The sequence below is a fragment of the Pempheris klunzingeri genome, chromosome 22 (genome assembly GCF_042242105.1).
Source record: "Pempheris klunzingeri isolate RE-2024b chromosome 22, fPemKlu1.hap1, whole genome shotgun sequence".
NCBI classification, from domain to species: Eukaryota; Metazoa; Chordata; class Actinopteri; order Acropomatiformes; family Pempheridae; genus Pempheris; species Pempheris klunzingeri.
Window position 1 is genome coordinate 684,157 of NC_092033.1, and position 17,751 is coordinate 701,907.

A 17,751-nucleotide genomic window follows, 5' to 3' on the forward strand; every position below is an offset into this window, starting at 1 on the left:
AAAAACAAAAAGACGACACAAACGGTCGAAGCTCCGATAAAACCTGGAGACAAAAGTGCTTCTTTTACATTTCTACTTTCTTTGAGCCTTTTCAAACACGTCCTGCGGCTCCGCTTCGTCTCGCCGTCAACTTCCCCTAAATCTGTGACGGCTTGACGGAGGAAACCCATTGTGTCGGTGTAGAAAGGCCGGGAATCGAACGTTTCTGGAGAAGTAAAAGTCCTGATTTCAGCCTAAAATTTACTTTTGCAGAAACTCGGCTTCGTTCGTTTCCTTTTCGCGGTCGAACGCGTCGACGGTTTGGTGTTTGGAGCCGATCGAAGCGTCCGATCGGTGATTAGTGTCGTTAACCTGCTTGTTTCACCGTCTCCACTCGGAGTCGTACCCTTCGGCTCCCTCAGTCTGAATTTGTACCATTAAGTGATCAAAGTCCTCAAACGTAGCGGCCGATTAATCATTCTGCCGGCCGCTGCTACAGATTTGATGGATTACTGATTATTAATCACCAACTGAAGGGTAAAATAAGGATTCACCGGACGATAAAGACTAAAAGCTCCCGACGCCGACCAGACCGTAGAAACCTGCTGAACACACGAAGCGAGCGTCGCCGTCGTTCCTCCAGCTGCTCGACAGCCAAGAAGCTTTGTACCAGAAGTCAGCTGAAAACAAAACAAGTCCTGTAAAGTGCAGTTTGAGGATGAGAACGTTTCCCAAAAGTGTTTTCTTTCACTCGACGGCTCTGACGGGAGAAGGTGTGAGTTCACCTGGACAGGACGTACGGAGGCAGCGGGGGGGGGGGGGGGGAAGATACGTCGGCGCTCGTTTGAGATCAACGAGACTTCTGATTTTTAGTTTCAGTCCTAAAATCTTTTTGTCTTTAACGAGTCCGAGAGGTGAAAACGTCCCACGTGTGTCCAGATCAGATCATGTACGGGAGCCCCCGAGGTCCAGAACCACGCTCAGACACAAACACACCTGATGACGGTTTGGACGAGCTTCACTCCGTCGTCACTCCGTCCAGTCAAAGTCGGTTCACGGTTCAGGTGTCGTGTTGATGAGCTGCAGTTTGTTCGCTGCATCAAAACTAAAGTTTCATCAGATTCAGCTTTTGAGGATTTTTGGTTTCGTTAATGAAAAAACGTTCTGCTCTGATTATTATTCTGATCTTCTTCTTTCCTTAATGAGAAATCAACGTTTGCCCGTTTTGACCTTCAATAATTAGCTCATTAAGACGGACGTTTTTGTGCTTTTCACAATAAAAGCCCGGCGGGTGCTGCGTCTCTCTCCGGCGCCACCTTCGGGAGCTCGGCGACAAACCGGGCGACGGGAAGACCGAGTTCACGACGCGGCGACTTCATCTCCAAAAACAGATTTTGGTCGTCACGGAAACACAAAGACGACGACGACGACGACGAGCGTCGTCAAGGCAACGGAGCGGACGCCGCCTCGCGCCCCTCGTCTCTCAAACACACAGACAGACGGCGAAAACCTGGATATGTTCTTCGATGGAACTCATCTGAGATTGTCGGAGTGATTTTCTGTAGAAAAATATAACGAGGCAATATAAAAAAAGACGGAATGAAAAGTACTGATTCATTTAGCTTATAAATACACAACCTACACACCTGGTAGAAAAATACTGAGGAGCTCTGAGGGGGGGGACACCAGCTGGTCAGGCACAAGGTTCTCCTGGGGGGGGGGGGGGGGGGGGGGAGGAGGAGAGGAAGAAGAGGAGGAGGAAGGTAAGGAGGAGGAGGAGGAAGAGGAAGAGAGGGAGAGGAGGAAGAGGAGGAAGAGGAGGAGGAGGAAGAGGAGGGGGAGGAGGGCAGCGCTGCGATGAGAACGAAAAGAGTCAAACACGTTTTGGTTTAAATCCTCTGAACATGGCGGGGGGGTCATGTGACGTTTTATTAGAGTTTCAGCACGAAGGCTCACAGGGAACACGAGGAGAACAGGTTAGTGTGTTTCCTCTGCACAGCGAAGTGACGTAGTTTTTCTGCCGTGTGTTTGTAGTGAAACAGTCTGCTCGTGTCCCTTCAGGGCCTCCGTGGTGTTTAGTCAAACCCTCCTGTGATTGGCCGGCTAATCAATATGTGCCTTTAGTGTTATTGCTTCGGCGGCTCGTCACATGACTCCCCCCCCCCGCCCCCCCCCCGGACAGACGCGACCCCGCGAACCGCTCCGTAAATTCAAATCAGAGACCCGGTGCCGCTGAAGACGGCCTCCCGTCCGGCCGCTCCTGATCCAGTTTCCACGGTAACCACAGACAAGATGCTGCGGCTGCTGATGTTTCTCATATTTGGCTTGAGATAAGTTGGAACGTCCCGCTGGTCGCTCTCCGCCGCCTGCCGCTCGTCCTTCAGCCTCTTTCTCTCCTGGTTTAAGGCAACTTATATTTGTGATGATTTTAATAAAACCTTTTCTTAAAAAATGTACAAATTTCTGAATACAAACGTCGACGGCGTCTTCAGTAAACACTGTATAGAAAATATATAAATATGCTTTTCTCTTTTTCAATGTACAAATGTTCTGCAGCTCCGCTTCTCTTTGTCTCCTGTCTCCACCTGTCTCCACCTGTCTCCTCTCCGTCAGTCTCTCCTTCCCATTTTTAACCTCATTTATGCACAATTGCTATTTACAGTGAGGGGGCGGAGCCGTGCTGGGGGGGGCGGGGCTTACGGCGGCTCACGAGGAGTCCGTGCAGGGCGACGGCGGCGGCGGGTAGAGGTGGTGGGAGTAGCTGCGCTCGGTGTAAGGCGACGGCGGGCAGCTCTCACAGTTCTCCTCCGCCGACAGGTACTGGCTGCGGGGCGTCGGCGGCGGCGGGAAAGGCTCCGAGTCGTAGTTGAGGTCGCTGGTGTAGCCCTTGGCGGCGGCGGAGGCGGCGGCGGCGCCGGACTTGAGCGGCGCCCGGCGTCCCGGCGTGTAGTCGCTGTCGCAGACGTCGGTGCTGCAGGGGGTGGTGGGAGGGGCGAAGTGGCGGTAGGTGTAGGGCCGGTAGCTGAGACAGAAACAGGACACACAAAACAAACATGGTTCATCGGGAGGAACGAGGCGCCGTCACGTTAGCGGCCTTCGTGCTAAGCTAACGTCGACTGAGCAGACACGACAGCGTACCTGTAGGATCGGTGAGTCGAAGGACTGTTGGACGAGTAACCAAACTCCATGGTGTACTGAGAGCGGACCGTAGCCGGAGAGGGAGGAGGATTCAGGATCTGTGGAGACAGGAAGACTCGTCAGACTCTCATAACCTTCAGATGTATGCTGATACTTAAAGCTCTCTGCACACACACCAGACTCCATTCACTAAAACAGGGATTTTAGAGAACAGGACACAGGAGCTGCTGCTCTGCTGCTGCCTCCATCAGTCAGTGTGTTTGTGTTGTTGTGAGACTTTGGTGTTTTAAATAGTTAGTTTGGATCAAACACAATATTTGTTTAACACACAACAACACAAATCAACTAACTAACTAGCAGACCAGCAGCTCCTGTGCTGGGAAGTAAAATGACTGTTTTTGTGAATGGAGTCTGGTGTGATAGGACAGGTGTAAAGACACCTGCGGTCTCCTTTAAATGACTTAACGTGGCGTGTAAACGTGCGGCGCTCACCGGGGGGAAGTAGGTTCCCTTGGTGCTGGACGAGCTGCTGGACGAGGCTCCGGTCACGTGAGCGCGGTCGTACGGGGGCCCGCTGCTCCCGCCCATGATGCTGAGGGAGCCAATCACAGACTTCCCTCTGGACATGCCTGTGGACGGGGTCGGACACAAAACGTCAGCGTCACGCTTATTAAAACACGACACGACACAAACAAGGCGGCGCGGCGGCGTGCGTCCCACCTGGCAGCGAGCTGGAGAGCGAGCTCGGGTGCGGGACGTATCCCAGCGGCACCGACGACGGCCCGTGAACCACGAAGTCGTTGGTGACCGTCTCGCCGTCGTCCTTCATCTGCGGACAGAGCACGCGCTGACACACGAAGTACACGGCGCCCACCACGAACAGCGTCATGACCACGCCCACGATGGAGCCGATGGTGTTGTTGGGCGGCGGAGGCGGCTCCTCCGTCGGATCTGAAACCACAGAAGAAGAAGAAGACGTTCAGACAGCGTTCACGTCCGTCCACGCACGTGTCCGTGTTTCCCGTCCCGTGTCTTCAGCGTGTGCGGACTCACAGCAGCCGATCTCGTCGGAGTTGTCCGTGCAGTCCGTGTTGTGGTCGCACTTCTTGTGTTTTCCGATGCACTGACCGTTGGAGCAGCTGAACTGGTCGGGAGGACACCGCACTGCAACGCCAAGGTCAAAGGTCAAAGGTCAAAGGTCAAAGGTCAGTCTGCCTGTCAGCCTGCGTCACCGCCAAAACCTGCAAAACCCCCTAAAACCCCCTAAAACCCTCCAAACCTCCACTGCGTTACTTCACAGTACTGCTGTACTGTGTGATTTAATCAACATGCAGGACCAGGACCAGGACCAGGACCAGGACCAGGGCCCCCTCTGAGCCTTACCTGCCTCACCGTCACACTTGTTCTCGTCGGACCGGTCCTGGCAGTTGACCTCTCCGTTGCAGCGGAGGCTCAGGTCGATGCACTGCCGGCTGTCGCACTGGAACTCGGACTCGGAGCAGACGGGGCAGTCCACCTCGTCGCTGCTGTCGTCACACTCGGGGTACCCGTCGCACCTCCAGGCCTGGGGGATGCAGTCCACCTCGCCCGACGTGCAGGAGAACTGCTCCGGGGAGCAGGTGGGGGGCTCTGCGGGGGGAGGAGGCACAGCGTGAGGCTCTGAGCCGACGGCAGGACGACCCGAAGCTACTCGCTCTGCGTTCGATACGTCACCTCCACAGGAGAGCTCGTCCTGCAGCAGCACCAGGTGGACGGGGCACGAGCAGCGCGTCGTCCCGTCGCCCTTCACGATGCAGATGTGGGAGCAGCCGCCGTTGTCCCAGGTACACGGGTGTTTACCTGCGGGACGGCAGCTCAGGTGAGTCACTAAACAGTGTGTGTGTGTGTGTGTGTGTGCGGCGTCTGAACGGTGAAGCGGTCGTGTTCGGTATCGGCGGACTCACTGTACTCCCTCATGTCCAGCTCGTGGACGGCGTGGATGTCGCTCAGGTAGCCGATGCGAGCCTGGATCTTGGTGCGTCCCTCCCTCGTCGTCTTGTCGATGCGCTCGATCATCTGCTGCTGCTTGTCGATCCAGTACAGGTGGTTCCCGAACACCGTCAGGCCCACCGGCTGCAGGATGTTGGAGTCGGCGATCACGATCCGATTGGCTCCTGGATGTTTGAAACGATAACCACGCACGGGGGAAAAAAACAAAACAAGGTTGTAGGGCAAAAAACTTCAGGAAAAGAGGCAACAAAAACGGGTGAGAAACTAAGGGGTGAGGCAGGGGGGGAGGACAGTGATACACCGAGGTCAACAGACGGTAAAAGGTAAGAAAAGATATTTCCTTTTGGTTCAGCGGAAGATTCTAGAAGACAGAACAATATTAAGGAAGCAGCAGGATGTAACGTTCACCTTTAAATCTGTGGTTTTTTAAATGAAGTTCTGAATGACAAGTCAGGAAAACATCGACTTAACTGGGATTAACTGGTTTCCAGCATAAACATCAGATCTACTGCCACCTCTGGGCTCCTGGAGCCGTTATTAGTGGGAACACCCTGAAGGGGGCGCCATCCTCTGCGGAGTGACCTGACGCCGGCCTTCAGGCCTCCGCCAGACTAAAGTTAAAGCCAGGGGAGCGTTTCCCTGCGGAGGATCAAAGAGGAGGACGCAGGCCGGCTTCAGACCGTCCTCAGAGACCTGAAGAGGAGCTCAGGAGCCGACGAGGGCCGTGATTCTGTGCTGTTTACAGATGGTTCACATTCCTGCTGGCCTGTGTGGAGCTCCGGAGAATCACAGGAATGTGCTGAGCTCGGGGCTCCGCGCCAACCTCCCCTTTCCAGGCACAAAACTCCCCCCAGAGCCCCTAAAGAAGGGTCCTTCATCTGCTGTGTTCACACATTTACACCCTGATCCTCCTCCACAGGGTCCCACAGGGGGGGGGGGGGCATACGGCCTAAAGTTTATACCACAGCACTTCAACAGGAAAGGTAAACTGGTGTTTCTCCCCTTGGTCCTCTGTGTCCTCATCCTGGTGTCTGAGTGACTGGTAGGTAGTAAAAGTGTTGGAACTGGTCCAGTAGATCACCTCAGCCAGCAGACACCAAACGGGCTGCAATGGCTGCAACGTGATCCTTTGGGACAACTGCACCTGATCACAGTAGGTCCACTAAAAGAGCTTGTTTGATCCACTGACAGGCTCAGAGTGTTATTCTAAGTGTGTGACAGCATCATGGAAAGGATCCCTACAGAGAGAGACCTGGAAGATCCTTTTGGTTTAACCACAAACAGCACACACACCAGACTACATTCACTAAAACAGGGATTTTAGAGAACAGGACACAGGAGCTGCTGCTCTGCTGCTGCCTCCATCAGTCAGTGTGTTTGTGTGACTTTGGTGTTTTAAGAGTTAGTTCGGCTCCAACAGAATATCTGTGTAACACACAACAACACAAACAAGCTAAATGATGGAGGCAGCAGCAGACCAGTAACTCCGTCTTCCTGCACATTAAAATAACTGTTTTTGTCAATGGAGTCTGGTGTGTAGCAGAGTGATATAACCAAAATAATTCCAACAATGTTTTGTACCTACCAGTCATTTAGGACCAACAGGTTAAAAACACTGAAGTTATCTTATTTGTTTATTTCATACGATAAAAGCCATAAAAGTGCAGATTTACCATGATAAACATCAGTGAGCTGTAGAGCTGCTGGCACAGAAGCAGGCTAGCTGTTTCCAGTCTTTACGCTAAGCTAAGCTAACGGGCTGCTGGCGTACGGACCGAGGCCCTCAGACTCACCGGAGAGGTCGCTGCTCTCGATGCGCCGCAGGTCCGAGTCCACCCAGAACAGCTTCCCCACCTCGTTATCGATGGCCAGGGCGACGGGTTTCCCCAGACCGCTGAAGAACAGAACCTCGCGCTCGGTGCCGTCCAGCGCCGCCCGCTCGATCTTCGGGGAGCGTTCCAACAGGTTGGTGAAGTACATGTACCTGCGAGGCGAGGAGGAGGGAAACACACACACCCCTGTCAGGACCGGTGACTGTGATTGGCTGCTGGATGTTTCTGCTCCGTCTTCTGTCGCAGGAGGAACCAGAACATCTGCAGACTCTGTTTCACAACCGCACGACGACCCAGAGACTACTGAGCAAACAGCTGCCCCAAGGGAACCCTGCAGGTACGATCAAAGAGCCTCAGGAGGACATTTAACCAGGTGAAGACACCTGTCAGACACACCTGGAGGCCTCTAAGGTTTTCCACCACAGGATCACCACAGGATCACTGCAGGATCACCACAGGATCACCACCACAATGGATAATAACTAACAACAACCATCGATACCTAAAGGTAACAATAACTAACCATAACTAGCAGTAACTAGCAGTAACTAGCAGTAACCAACAGATCCTGGCTGATCTCAGCTCCTCGGTTTAATCTGCTCATCCTCCTTTTATTCCTGATCTTTAAAGTGATCTCCTCTGCTGTGGTTAGACACTAGTTCACCCTCATTCCTCCCAAACTATCTCAGATACAAAGCGGTTCTCGGGGTTCTGCGGCGGCTCTGTGGGACCGCGAGGACACTGACCCCCTCTCCGGGTTGACCACGATGGCTCTGGGCTTGTCGTGCTCCCCCCTCAGCACCACGCCGACACGGCTGCCGTCGGTGCGGGTGACGTTGATGACGTTGGTGACCTCGCTGGTCCAGTAGATGAAGCGGCTGTAGATGTCGATGCTCAGGTCGTACAGCTGCAGGCCCTGGCTGGGTCCGCCCAGGGAGCTCGACACCACCGTCATGCTCTGCCGGGGGACAGCGGAGAGCGCCGGTCAGAGGCAGAACCACACGCGGGCTTTCACGGATCTAACCGGAGCCGACTGACGGGGCCGTACCTGGTTTCCGTCCTCCTGAGCGCGGCGGATGACGTTCTGCTTGGAGTCGATCCAGTACAGCTGTTTGTCCAGCGGGTCGTAGTCGAGGGCTCGGACGTTCCTCAGGCTGTGGATCGGCAGGATGATGTCTGGACTCTGCTGCTCGTCGATCACCATGCGGTTGATGGCCGTTTTCTGGCTGAACAGCAGGAAGGAGGTCGGAGCTGTGGATGAGAAATATCATTTATGTTAAAATATTTACCATCAACGGGTGAAAAATATCAAAGGGTCACTCTGCTGTTTCTACCCATGATCCTCTGTGTCCACATCCTGGTGTGTGAGTGACTGGTAGGTAGTAAAAGTGTTGGAACTGGTCCAGTAGATATCGCTCTCTGCACACACACCAGACTCCATTCACTAAAACAGGGATTTTAGAGAACAGGACACAGGAGCTGCTGCTCTGCTGCTGCCTCCATCAGTCAGTGTGTTACTGTGTGACTTTGGTGTTTTAAAGCGTCCAACACAATATCTGTTTAACACACAACACAAACCGACAGCAGTAACCAGCAGTAGAGTGGAAGCTCCTGTGTTCTGTGTGGTAAAAGTCCTGTTTTTGTCAGTGGAGTCTGGTAGCTTTGAAGAGAGCGATATAACAGCTGGACCACTTCCTACAGTTCTGTCATTTAGACACCAGAATGAGGACACATTGGGTGCAGGGTTAAACTTCTGTATTTTGAGCAGTCTGACTCCAGTGACACTGCTTCCTAATGAACTCCAACTCAAGCAGGCGTCATGGCGTCTCACCGCTGCACGTCTTGTTGTCATAGTTCAGGGAGAAGTGGGCGGGGCATCCGCAGACGAAGCTGCTGACGGGGACGGCGAGGCAGAGGTGGGAACAGTGTCCGTTGGTGGAGGCGCAGGCGTTCCAGCCGCCCTGTCGGGACGAGTGGAACACCAGGATGTCCATGACGTAGTCCAGGTGGCCCTGGATGACGGTGCGGTTCTGCCCGCTGGTCTTGTTGGCGCGCTCGATGCTGCGCTGGCTCCAGTCGGTCCAGTAGATGTAGTCCTGGTACTGGGTGAGGCCGAAGGGGTGAGGGAGGTCGTCAGCTATCACCTCACGGTCCTGACCTGGGGAGAGAGAACAGACATACAACATTTGTTCTCATACAACAAGCACAAGAGGAAAACTACAGAAAAACAGAAACCATTTCAATATAAATAAGTGTTGTAAGCTAACAGCTAACAAAGGTAACTGCTAACAGGGCTAACAGCTAATGGAGCTAAATGAGTTTACAGCTAACAGCGGAGGTAATAGAGGTTAGAGCTAATAACAGCTAATGGAGCTACTAAGGCTGAACAGGCAGCAGGACAGAGTTTCTGTTCAGAGGGTCATGAAGCTTCACACAGTGAGCTGCAGTTTAATGTGAAAACAAAAGTTTACAGTGAATAAAAGTACTGAAGAGACTAAACTAAGACTAAAATTAGCCTAAAACTGACTCTAAACTAAAAGCAGGTGTCAAAGTTAGCGCTGCGATCACAAAAGAATGGTAGAAAATAACACAGGAGTCTGGTGCAGCAGGCATCTGCCCTGTGAGGGTTATTTTCTGTCCCCGCGCTGTGCCAGGACTGAGGCTATTTTCCTGCACACAAAATTGGTAGTGTTGTCGGAGCAGTGTGAGTGTGCGCTGAGCCGGGAGTCTAATAACAGTATCGTTTTAGGATTTTTCTGTGAGGAATATTTTGGTCCTGGTTTACATCCACCGACGTGCTGAGAGGGAACACTTCGGGACAAAACTCCACGGAGCACGGCGGCTTTTGTTTCAGCAGCACTTTGAAGTTCCCTGCCGTAAATATAAGAGGAGAGCGAGCGGCTAATGTGTTTCTGCTGCCATCTGATACCAATACGGAGCTGGTGTATGTGCAGAGAGCAGCAGCAGCACACGCCCACAGGCCTCGGGCTGCTTATGTGCTGCAGAGACGAACGTGTCACTTCCAGCGTGGGAGGGAACAAGGTCACTGAACTCTTTTACAGTCGACCTTTCTGAAACCAGTTAGTCGCATCCTGACAAAGACGAAGCGAAGCAGGCCCCGAGTCCAAAAACAGACATCTAAAGCTATTTTTGTTGGAATGTTTGTCAGAAGAACTGACGCTTAGCCAAAGATAAACCCAACAGAGCGCTGACGATAACAAGACGTGTCTTCTATCGACAGGAAGAGCGCTAGTTAGCTGTTAGCAGCACAGTCCAGCAGAGCTAACAGAGCTAATTAAACATCTGGCTAATGGGGTGAACAGCTAATCATGCTAATTGGTTACAGCTAACAGAGCTAATAAAGCTAACAAAGCTAATAAAGCTAACGGAGTGAATAGAGTTTACAGTAGGACAAACAGCTAACAGAGCTAATAAAGCTAACAAAGCTAATAAAGCTAACAAAGGTACCAGCTAATGGAGTGAATAGAGTTTACAGTAGGACAAACAGCTAACAGAGCTAATAAAGCTAACGGAGCTAATGCTAATGTTGTAGCTTGTGTTTACATCTGACCAAACTCTCTCAGATATCGGCTGGTGCCGGCGGTGAGCAGGTCGCCCGGCACCCTGACAGGAAGACACTTCTTCTGTGCTTGTTGATTCTTACCGAGCATGTTGGACGACTCGATGAGCGTGGTGTCCAGGTCGGTCCAGTAGAGGCGGCGCTCTGCGTAGTCGATGGTGAGCCCGTTGGCTCGGCCCACGTCGGCCACCAGAGTGATCCTCCCCGTCCCGTCCATCGCGGCGCGGTCGATCTTGGGCTTCCCGCCCCACTCGGTCCAGTACATGTACCTTTGGAGAGCAAACACAGGGTTTATTTGGGTGCCGGTTCTGGTGGGACGCCTTTAGCTGCGGGTTCGTCCCGGTTCTCACCCTTCAGCGGGATCCAGAGCCAGAGCTCGTGGGCTGTCCAGATCCTTCCAGACCAGGACCTGCCGGTGCTGCCCGTCCAGTTTGGCCACCTCGATGCGGTTGGTGCCGGTGTCGGCCCAGTACAGGTTCTTCCCCAGCCAGTCCACCGCCATCCCCTCCGGGTAGTCCAGGCCGAACTCCACCACGTGCTCCAGAGCGCTGCCGTTCATGAAGGCCCGGCTGATGGTCTGGTTCAAACACACCGGAGCAAACAGTGACTGTCAGGGACTACTTTCAGCGGCGGAGGAACCCACATGTGATGCTGTGGTGTGTGTGTGGTGGTGAAGGAGCTCCAGTGAGGCTCTGTCAGGTGTTTTTAACGGAAAGAATAGATGGAGGAAGAGAGGGGAGGTGAGGAAGAGAGAGGAAGAGGAGGAAGGAGAAAAAGAAGTGGGAGGAGGAGCTGAAGAAGAAGAAGAAGCAGCAGCCTGCCGTCCTCGGTCCGTCCCAGGCGTCCTGCGGTCGGAGGCTCACCTTCAGCGTGATGTCGGTCCAGTAGATCCGGTTGTCGGTGACGTCGAAGTCGAGCGCCGAGGCCTCCTTGACGCCGGTGAGCGGGATGGCCACGTTGTTGTTGTTGGTCTCCAGGGAGATGCGGCGGATGTCGGTGTGGCGGGAGAAGAGCAGGAAGGCCTCGGGGACGATGCAGGTCCTCATGTCGGCGATGAGCTCCAGGCCGATGGGACAGCCGCACTGGACGCCCTGAGGCTTGTACAGACAGAGGTGACTGCAGCCGCCATTACTGTCCGCACACGGGTTGGTACCTGGGGAGGGGGGGACAGGTGAGCTACAACTATTCCACAGGCTTCATTCAGTCCTTCGTTTCCTTTTGATGGTTGAAGGTTTTATAAATGTCTGGTTAATATTCATTGTTCTTCTGGGAAACTTAAAACCTGGATCCAGTCTGTGGAGTGTGGTGGCTTTGAGGTATTAATATAAAGGCTGCTTCTCACCAGACTCCACTGACTAAAACAGCAATTCTACCTTTTAGAGTTTGTGTGACTGGTGTTTTCAGGGGTTAGCTGATCTGAACTAAACCTTAAAAACAGTCAAACAATGACACAAACACACTAATGTTTGAGGCAGCAGCAGACCAACAGCTCTAAAATCCCTGTTTTAGTGAATGTAGTCTGGTGTTTTGGAAGAGAGCGATACCTAATCATCCAAACACTCGTCAAGCATTCAGAAGGGCCTGGAGAGGACCACTGTGCTCTGTGAGGTAAAATTACTGCAAACACTCCATTCACAAAAACAGCAATTTTACATGGTAGTTGCTGCTCTGCTGCTGCCTCAATTGGTTACTTTGCTTGTGTTATTGTGTGACTTTGGTGTTTTAAAGGGTCAGTTTGGATCCAACACAATATTTGTTTAACGCACAATAACACAAATAAACTAACTGATGGAGGCAGCAGCAGAGCAGCAGCTCCTGAGTCCTGTTGTCTAAAATCCCTGTTTTAGTGAATGTAGTCTGGTGTGTGTGCTGTGTGTGGTTAAACCAAAAGGATCTTCCAGGTCTCTCTCTGGAGGGATCCAGGATTCCTGCACTCACCGAACACCTTGTGTACGTGTGTGGCCTTGAGGCCCATGAGGTCGGGCAGCTGGTCGATGATGAACTCCCTCTCCGCGGTGCGTTTGTGGACGCGCTCGATGCTGCGGCGCTGCCAGTCGGTCCAGTAGATGAAGTCGCCCAGCAGAGTGAAGCCGAAGATGTGAGGAAGTTTGTCCTCCACCAGCACCCGTCGGCCCGTCCCGTCCATGTTCATCACCTGGGAGACGGACACAGAGGAGGGGGAGGAGTTACACACCGAGCGTGCTCAGTAGACACGTCAGCCCTACTGGACCTCATTTCATTTTTCTGTTCAACAGCAGCCGTGAAAACACCCGTTTAAACTCACGGCACATCAGTTTATCTCAGTCAGAGGACGCTGCTGCTCTGTGCTGTAAATCAAGCCTTCATTCCCCCGTCCTCTGTTCCCATCATGCCCGGCGAACGGGCAGGCGGGGGCTGGAAGCCTGATGCCGTTTCCACATTGCGAGTTCCTCACTGTGGATGCTGAGCGTGCTCAGAGGAGCTCGGGCGACCTGGCAGCACATCGCAGAGCCGCTAATTAGAAGCAACAGCCGGAGCAAACAAACAACGGCAGCATATGGCCGCCACATTTCCTCTTGTTCTCTCGCTCCAACTTTGACATCTCACTTCCAGCGAGCAGGCGAGTTTGTGAAGCCTGAACGGAGGCGGAGCGAAGCCTGCAGTCTGAGCACAGACGCTCAGGAGAAAAACCCATCTGTGACTGAACCTCACTACAAAGCTGAGCCGAACAAAGCTCAGATATGAAGCCGTAAAACCACGGCGGCCATGTTTTATTAACCCCTCTGCTGCCAACGGAAGAGCATGATAACACTGATTAGGTCTCTCTTAGAGGCCTCAGTCTGCAGACACCAGTGGTTTATGATCTGTTCTTAACGTTGTGGTGAAAACTAGCGAAGAGCCGAGGACGCTGGTTAACATCTGGTGTAGCTGAGTGAGTCAGAAAACACCTCACCTACAGTCTAATCACATGTTTCTTTGATGGGTCATTTGAGTTGCGTCACCTAGTTTGAGTCATAAGTAGCTGTGCTCCAGACAGCAGCTGATCAGTTAAACAGTTTAACCATCGTAACGTGAAATACTTTTACTGACGTTAAGTAATAATTAAACAATAATTCCCTGAATCAGGATGCAATGTTGCAGTTCAAACACACCAGACTCCATTAATAAAAACTGTCATTTTACGTGGCAGGACACAGGAGCTGCTGCCTCCATCGCCTCCTCAGTTTGTTTGTGTTCTTCTGTGACTTTTGTGTTTTCAAGGATCAGTTTGGATCCAACAAAATATGTGTGTGACACAATAACACAGATAAAGTGACCGAGGGAGGCGGCAGCAGAGCAGCAGCTCCTCAGAGAACAACAGAGTCGTTTCCTCCAGGTTTTCTGTGCGACTCCTTTCAGAGGAGTTCAGGTCGATCTGCATGTTTGAGAAATAATCTTATCTGGAGCGTCAACAGCGCAGAAATGTCAGGAATCTACAGCAGAGAGAAAACACAGCCAGGCCTCTAATCTGTGCCGTCCTCTAGCTGATCCACTCAGTGCAGCAACGCTATTCGCTGCTCCCAGAACAGCCCCTGCATGGCCCGCTGCCCCCCCACCACACACACACACACTAACAGAGTGGTGGTGTATAAATATAAAATGAAGTTTCCATCCTCAGCAGGACGGCCTCAGCCAAAAGGTCTCCGCTGGTTTGGGAGTTGTGACCGCAGTGCGGCGACGGTTTCAGATTCGGGGTCTATTCTAAACACAGCCGACCACAGCTGGAGAGCAGGCCGCAATCAGAACCAGATGAGGCACCTCGCCGCAAAAACCGGGTCCTCCGAGGAACCTGGGGTGGGGGTAGGGAGGCCAGCGGAGGCCCCTCGGCCGGCCCCTCCCCGCTGGGCAGCATCAGAACCACCATCGCCTCCTCCTCCTCCCTCCTCCCCCCCGTCCTCCTCCGAGGGGCTTGGAGAGGGGGTTCAGGTGGGGTCACACAGACGAAAACCAGAAAGATTTAAAAAAAAAAAAAAGAAAACATGGTGGGATGGCGTGAGGACGCAGACCGCAGAGCGAGAGAGAGAGAGAGAGCGAGAGAGAGAGAGAGAGAGAGAGAGAGAGAGAGAGAGAGAGAAGCTCCATCAGTTGGAGTCTTATTTTCAGACCCAGCGGGGCTGTCGACACCCTTCACAGCACCGACGTTTAACAGGCGGCTTTAATGTCCAACACATGACGTGGAGACAGATTAACAGCCGTCTGAGTGACTGACAGGATTCAGGCAGCAGCAGAGTCACCAGGACGGCCGCCTACCTCCATTTACTCCAGAGCCCTCTTCTCTTTCTGCTTATTTTCATGTCAAAACAAATGAAAGCACCAAACTCCATTCACAAAAACAGTCATTTTACCTCACATAACACAGGAGTTTCTGGTCTCGACTGGTTAGTTTTCTTGTGTTATTGTGTGACTTTGGTGTTTTACAGGGTTAGTTCAGATCCAACTAACAAACAATAACACAGACACACTGACTGATGGAGGCAGCAGCAGAGCAGCAGCTCCTGTGTGCTGTGAGCTAAAATCCCTGTTTTAGTGAATGTAGTCTGGTGTGTGTGCAGAGAGCGATAGAACGGCTGGTTGTGGTTAAACCAAAAGGATTTTTTTTCCTCCTAACACAGCGTCTGTCGTAAAGCCTTTTTAACGACAGAAACTCAAGCGCTTTTCAGGCATTTTCAAGGTACCTAAACCGCTCAGGTTTATGTGCTACAAACGTTTTTATTACCAAGAAAGAATTACGTCAGAATAAGTCTGACTGATTTTATCTATTTATCTAAAAATCAAACTATTCATGGAGAAAGTGGTTTATTATAATGAAGCACTTTTCAAACCTTGAAAACGCCGTATTAATATTCAATGATTTTCAAGGATTTCCCTTTTTACTCCCCACACCTGGAAACAAAACTTCCTGTCTGAATCAACGTTTCCACCAACACGAGGATTAACCACGATGGCGCTTTATTCTGAAGGCTGATAGGAAGTCTCAGTCGGCCCCCGCGTGGCCTTTGGCTTGCCGGGCGCCCGACGGGAGGCCGTGTTCAGCAGTTAACCATCACAGCGAGGAGCAGCCGCAAACCGGCGGGGGGGCCACTTTAAAGAGGCCGAGAATAAGAACTCACAGCGCTCAGCTTTCAGCTCCACTGATCGTCCTCCAGGTGAACACACACACACACACACTGAAGAGGAACTCCACTATCTTTAATCCTGGGAACCATTTCTACATATTCTGACTTTAGGTACAAAAAGGTTTGGAACTGGACCAGTAGATCAAAAAACACACCAGACTCCATTTATAAAAACAGTGATTTTAGCTCACAGAACACAGGAGCTGCTGCCTCTGTCAGTTAGTGTGTTTGTTATTTTCTCAATCTGATGTTTGGCGAAGTAAAATTAGTGTTTTTGTCAATGGAGTCTGGTGTCTTTGAAGAGAGTGATACCCACCAGACTCCATTGTCATAAATGGTCATTTTAAACAGGAGTTGGTGGTCTGTTGCTGCTTCCATCAGTTAGTGTTTGTGTAACTTTGGTGTTTTACAGGGTTAGTCTGGATCCAAAGTAATATTTGTATAACACAAACAAACTAACCAATTGAGGAAGCGTTAGACCACAAACTGCCATGTCCTGTTCTCTAAAATCCCTGTTTTAGTGAATGTAGTCTGGTGTGTGTGCTGTTTGTGGTTAAACCAAAAGGATCTTCCAGGTCTCTCTCTGTAGGGATCCTTTCCATCATGCTGTCACACACTTAGAATAACACTCTGAGCCTGTCAGTGGATCAAACAAGCTCTTTTAGTGGACCTACTGTGATCAGGTGCAGTTGTCCCAAAGGATCACGTTGCAGCCATTGCAGCCCGTTTGGTGGCTGCTGGCTGAGGTGATCTACTGGACCAGTTCCAACACTTTTACTACCTACCGATCATTCAGACACCAGGGTAAATATAGATCGAGCCCAGGTTTAACTCCTCCAGGCAGCAGACTGAACACTGACCTCGATCTTGTCCGTCTTGGCGTCTCCCCAGTAGATTTTGCGCTCCTCGTAGTCGAGGGCGAGGCCGTTGGGCCAGCCCAGAGACGTGTTGACCATCACGACTCGCTCCATCCCGTCCAGATCAGCACGCTCAATCTTTGGCACCTCGCCCCAGTCGGTCCAGTACATGTACCTGAGAGATACAAACAGGTCATTTCACGCTCTTTTCTCTGATTGTTTTCATGGAAAAGTGGTTTTCTGATTACAGAATAAACTACGTTATAAGAACACGCCTCCCGACACTCACCCGGCGACGGGGTCCAGGACGATGGCTCTGGGCTCGTCCAGGTCTTCGGAGATCAGGATCTTGCGCATGGTCCCGTTGAGCCGGGTCACCTCGATGCGGTCCGTCCCGGTGTCGGTCCAGTACAGGTTCCGGGCGATCCAGTCCACGGCGATGCCATCGGGGTGGTTGACCTGAGACGTGACCACGAACTGGGCGTCGCTGCCGTCCAGCAGCGAGCGGCGGATGGCCTTCACGTCGTCGTCCGTCCAGTAGATGTAGCCCTCCACCGGGTCGTAGTCGATGGCGATGGCGTGCCGGATGTCGTCCACCTGCAGGATGATGTCGGTGAAGTCCGGCGTGTCCAGAGAGATGCGCCGCAGGTCCGTTCGCCGAGCCAGCAGCAGCATCTGGGTGGCACCTGAGGTTGAAACAGCAGCAGCTTTAAAGGCTCAGTTCACCCAAAATGGTCACAGAGAACAGTGTGGGACTAAGAACGACTACTTTATTGATTCAGTGACTGATTTATTGAGTGTGTTGATCTGGAACAATAAAGTTTTTATTGTAACACGTAAATCTGCCCTAGTAGGTGTGAACCTGACAATGAGGGGGGGTGGATGTAAACACAAACACCTCCCTCCCACCAGCTGAAAGAGTTACACCCCGGCAATGAAAGGGAGCATTGTCTGCATGGGGGGCGTGGGGGGGGGTCATGTGATCCTGTCGTTCACAAAAAGCTTCCCTGCCTTCGCTCGCCCGAGGCCGCGGGGTCACCGAACCAAAACATGTAAATAAAAGAGGCGGAGAAGAGGGCCGCGCTGCTGATGGAGCGGGGTCACCATGGCAACCGCAAGTCAACCTGCACCTTTAGCTGCCCCGAGCGCTCGGAGACGACACGGCGGCGGCGATGGCGACAATGGTGAGACGGAGGGACGCGAAGCGAGCAAGCACGCTGTTAACACTTTTTAAATGAGAG

General features: G+C 52.2%; 1 protein-coding gene and 1 long non-coding RNA gene across 3 annotated transcripts in view; one reads left to right on the forward strand and one right to left on the reverse strand.

Annotated features, from left to right (window-relative positions):
• The window catches only part of LOC139222061 (uncharacterized), a 295,725-nt gene that overhangs the window by 31,410 nt on the left and 246,564 nt on the right, over window positions 1-17,751 (forward strand). The gene's annotated exons all lie outside the window — the stretch shown is intronic.
• The window catches only part of lrp6 (low density lipoprotein receptor-related protein 6), a 33,745-nt gene continuing 18,210 nt past the window's right edge, over window positions 2,217-17,751 (reverse strand). Inside the window, exons 6-23 of one of the 2 annotated variants that reach the window (XM_070853575.1) lie at window positions 16,800-17,196; window positions 16,514-16,685; window positions 12,457-12,673; window positions 11,382-11,671; window positions 10,869-11,095; window positions 10,603-10,787; window positions 8,770-9,096; window positions 7,987-8,189; window positions 7,685-7,896; window positions 6,900-7,090; window positions 5,061-5,270; window positions 4,831-4,956; window positions 4,501-4,746; window positions 4,171-4,281; window positions 3,838-4,068; window positions 3,610-3,746; window positions 3,118-3,215; window positions 2,217-3,001 (exon numbers count right to left, since the gene is read on the reverse strand). In XM_070853575.1, coding sequence (XP_070709676.1) covers window positions 2,686-3,001; window positions 3,118-3,215; window positions 3,610-3,746; window positions 3,838-4,068; window positions 4,171-4,281; window positions 4,501-4,746; window positions 4,831-4,956; window positions 5,061-5,270; window positions 6,900-7,090; window positions 7,685-7,896; window positions 7,987-8,189; window positions 8,770-9,096; window positions 10,603-10,787; window positions 10,869-11,095; window positions 11,382-11,671; window positions 12,457-12,673; window positions 16,514-16,685; window positions 16,800-17,196 — 3,896 coding nt within the window. In that variant the 3' untranslated portion in view covers window positions 2,217-2,685. The remainder of the gene's footprint in view (window positions 3,002-3,117; window positions 3,216-3,609; window positions 3,747-3,837; window positions 4,069-4,170; window positions 4,282-4,500; window positions 4,747-4,830; window positions 4,957-5,060; window positions 5,271-6,899; window positions 7,091-7,684; window positions 7,897-7,986; window positions 8,190-8,769; window positions 9,097-10,602; window positions 10,788-10,868; window positions 11,096-11,381; window positions 11,672-12,456; window positions 12,674-16,513; window positions 16,686-16,799; window positions 17,197-17,751) is intronic. The other variant, XM_070853576.1, reaches the window with a different exon arrangement.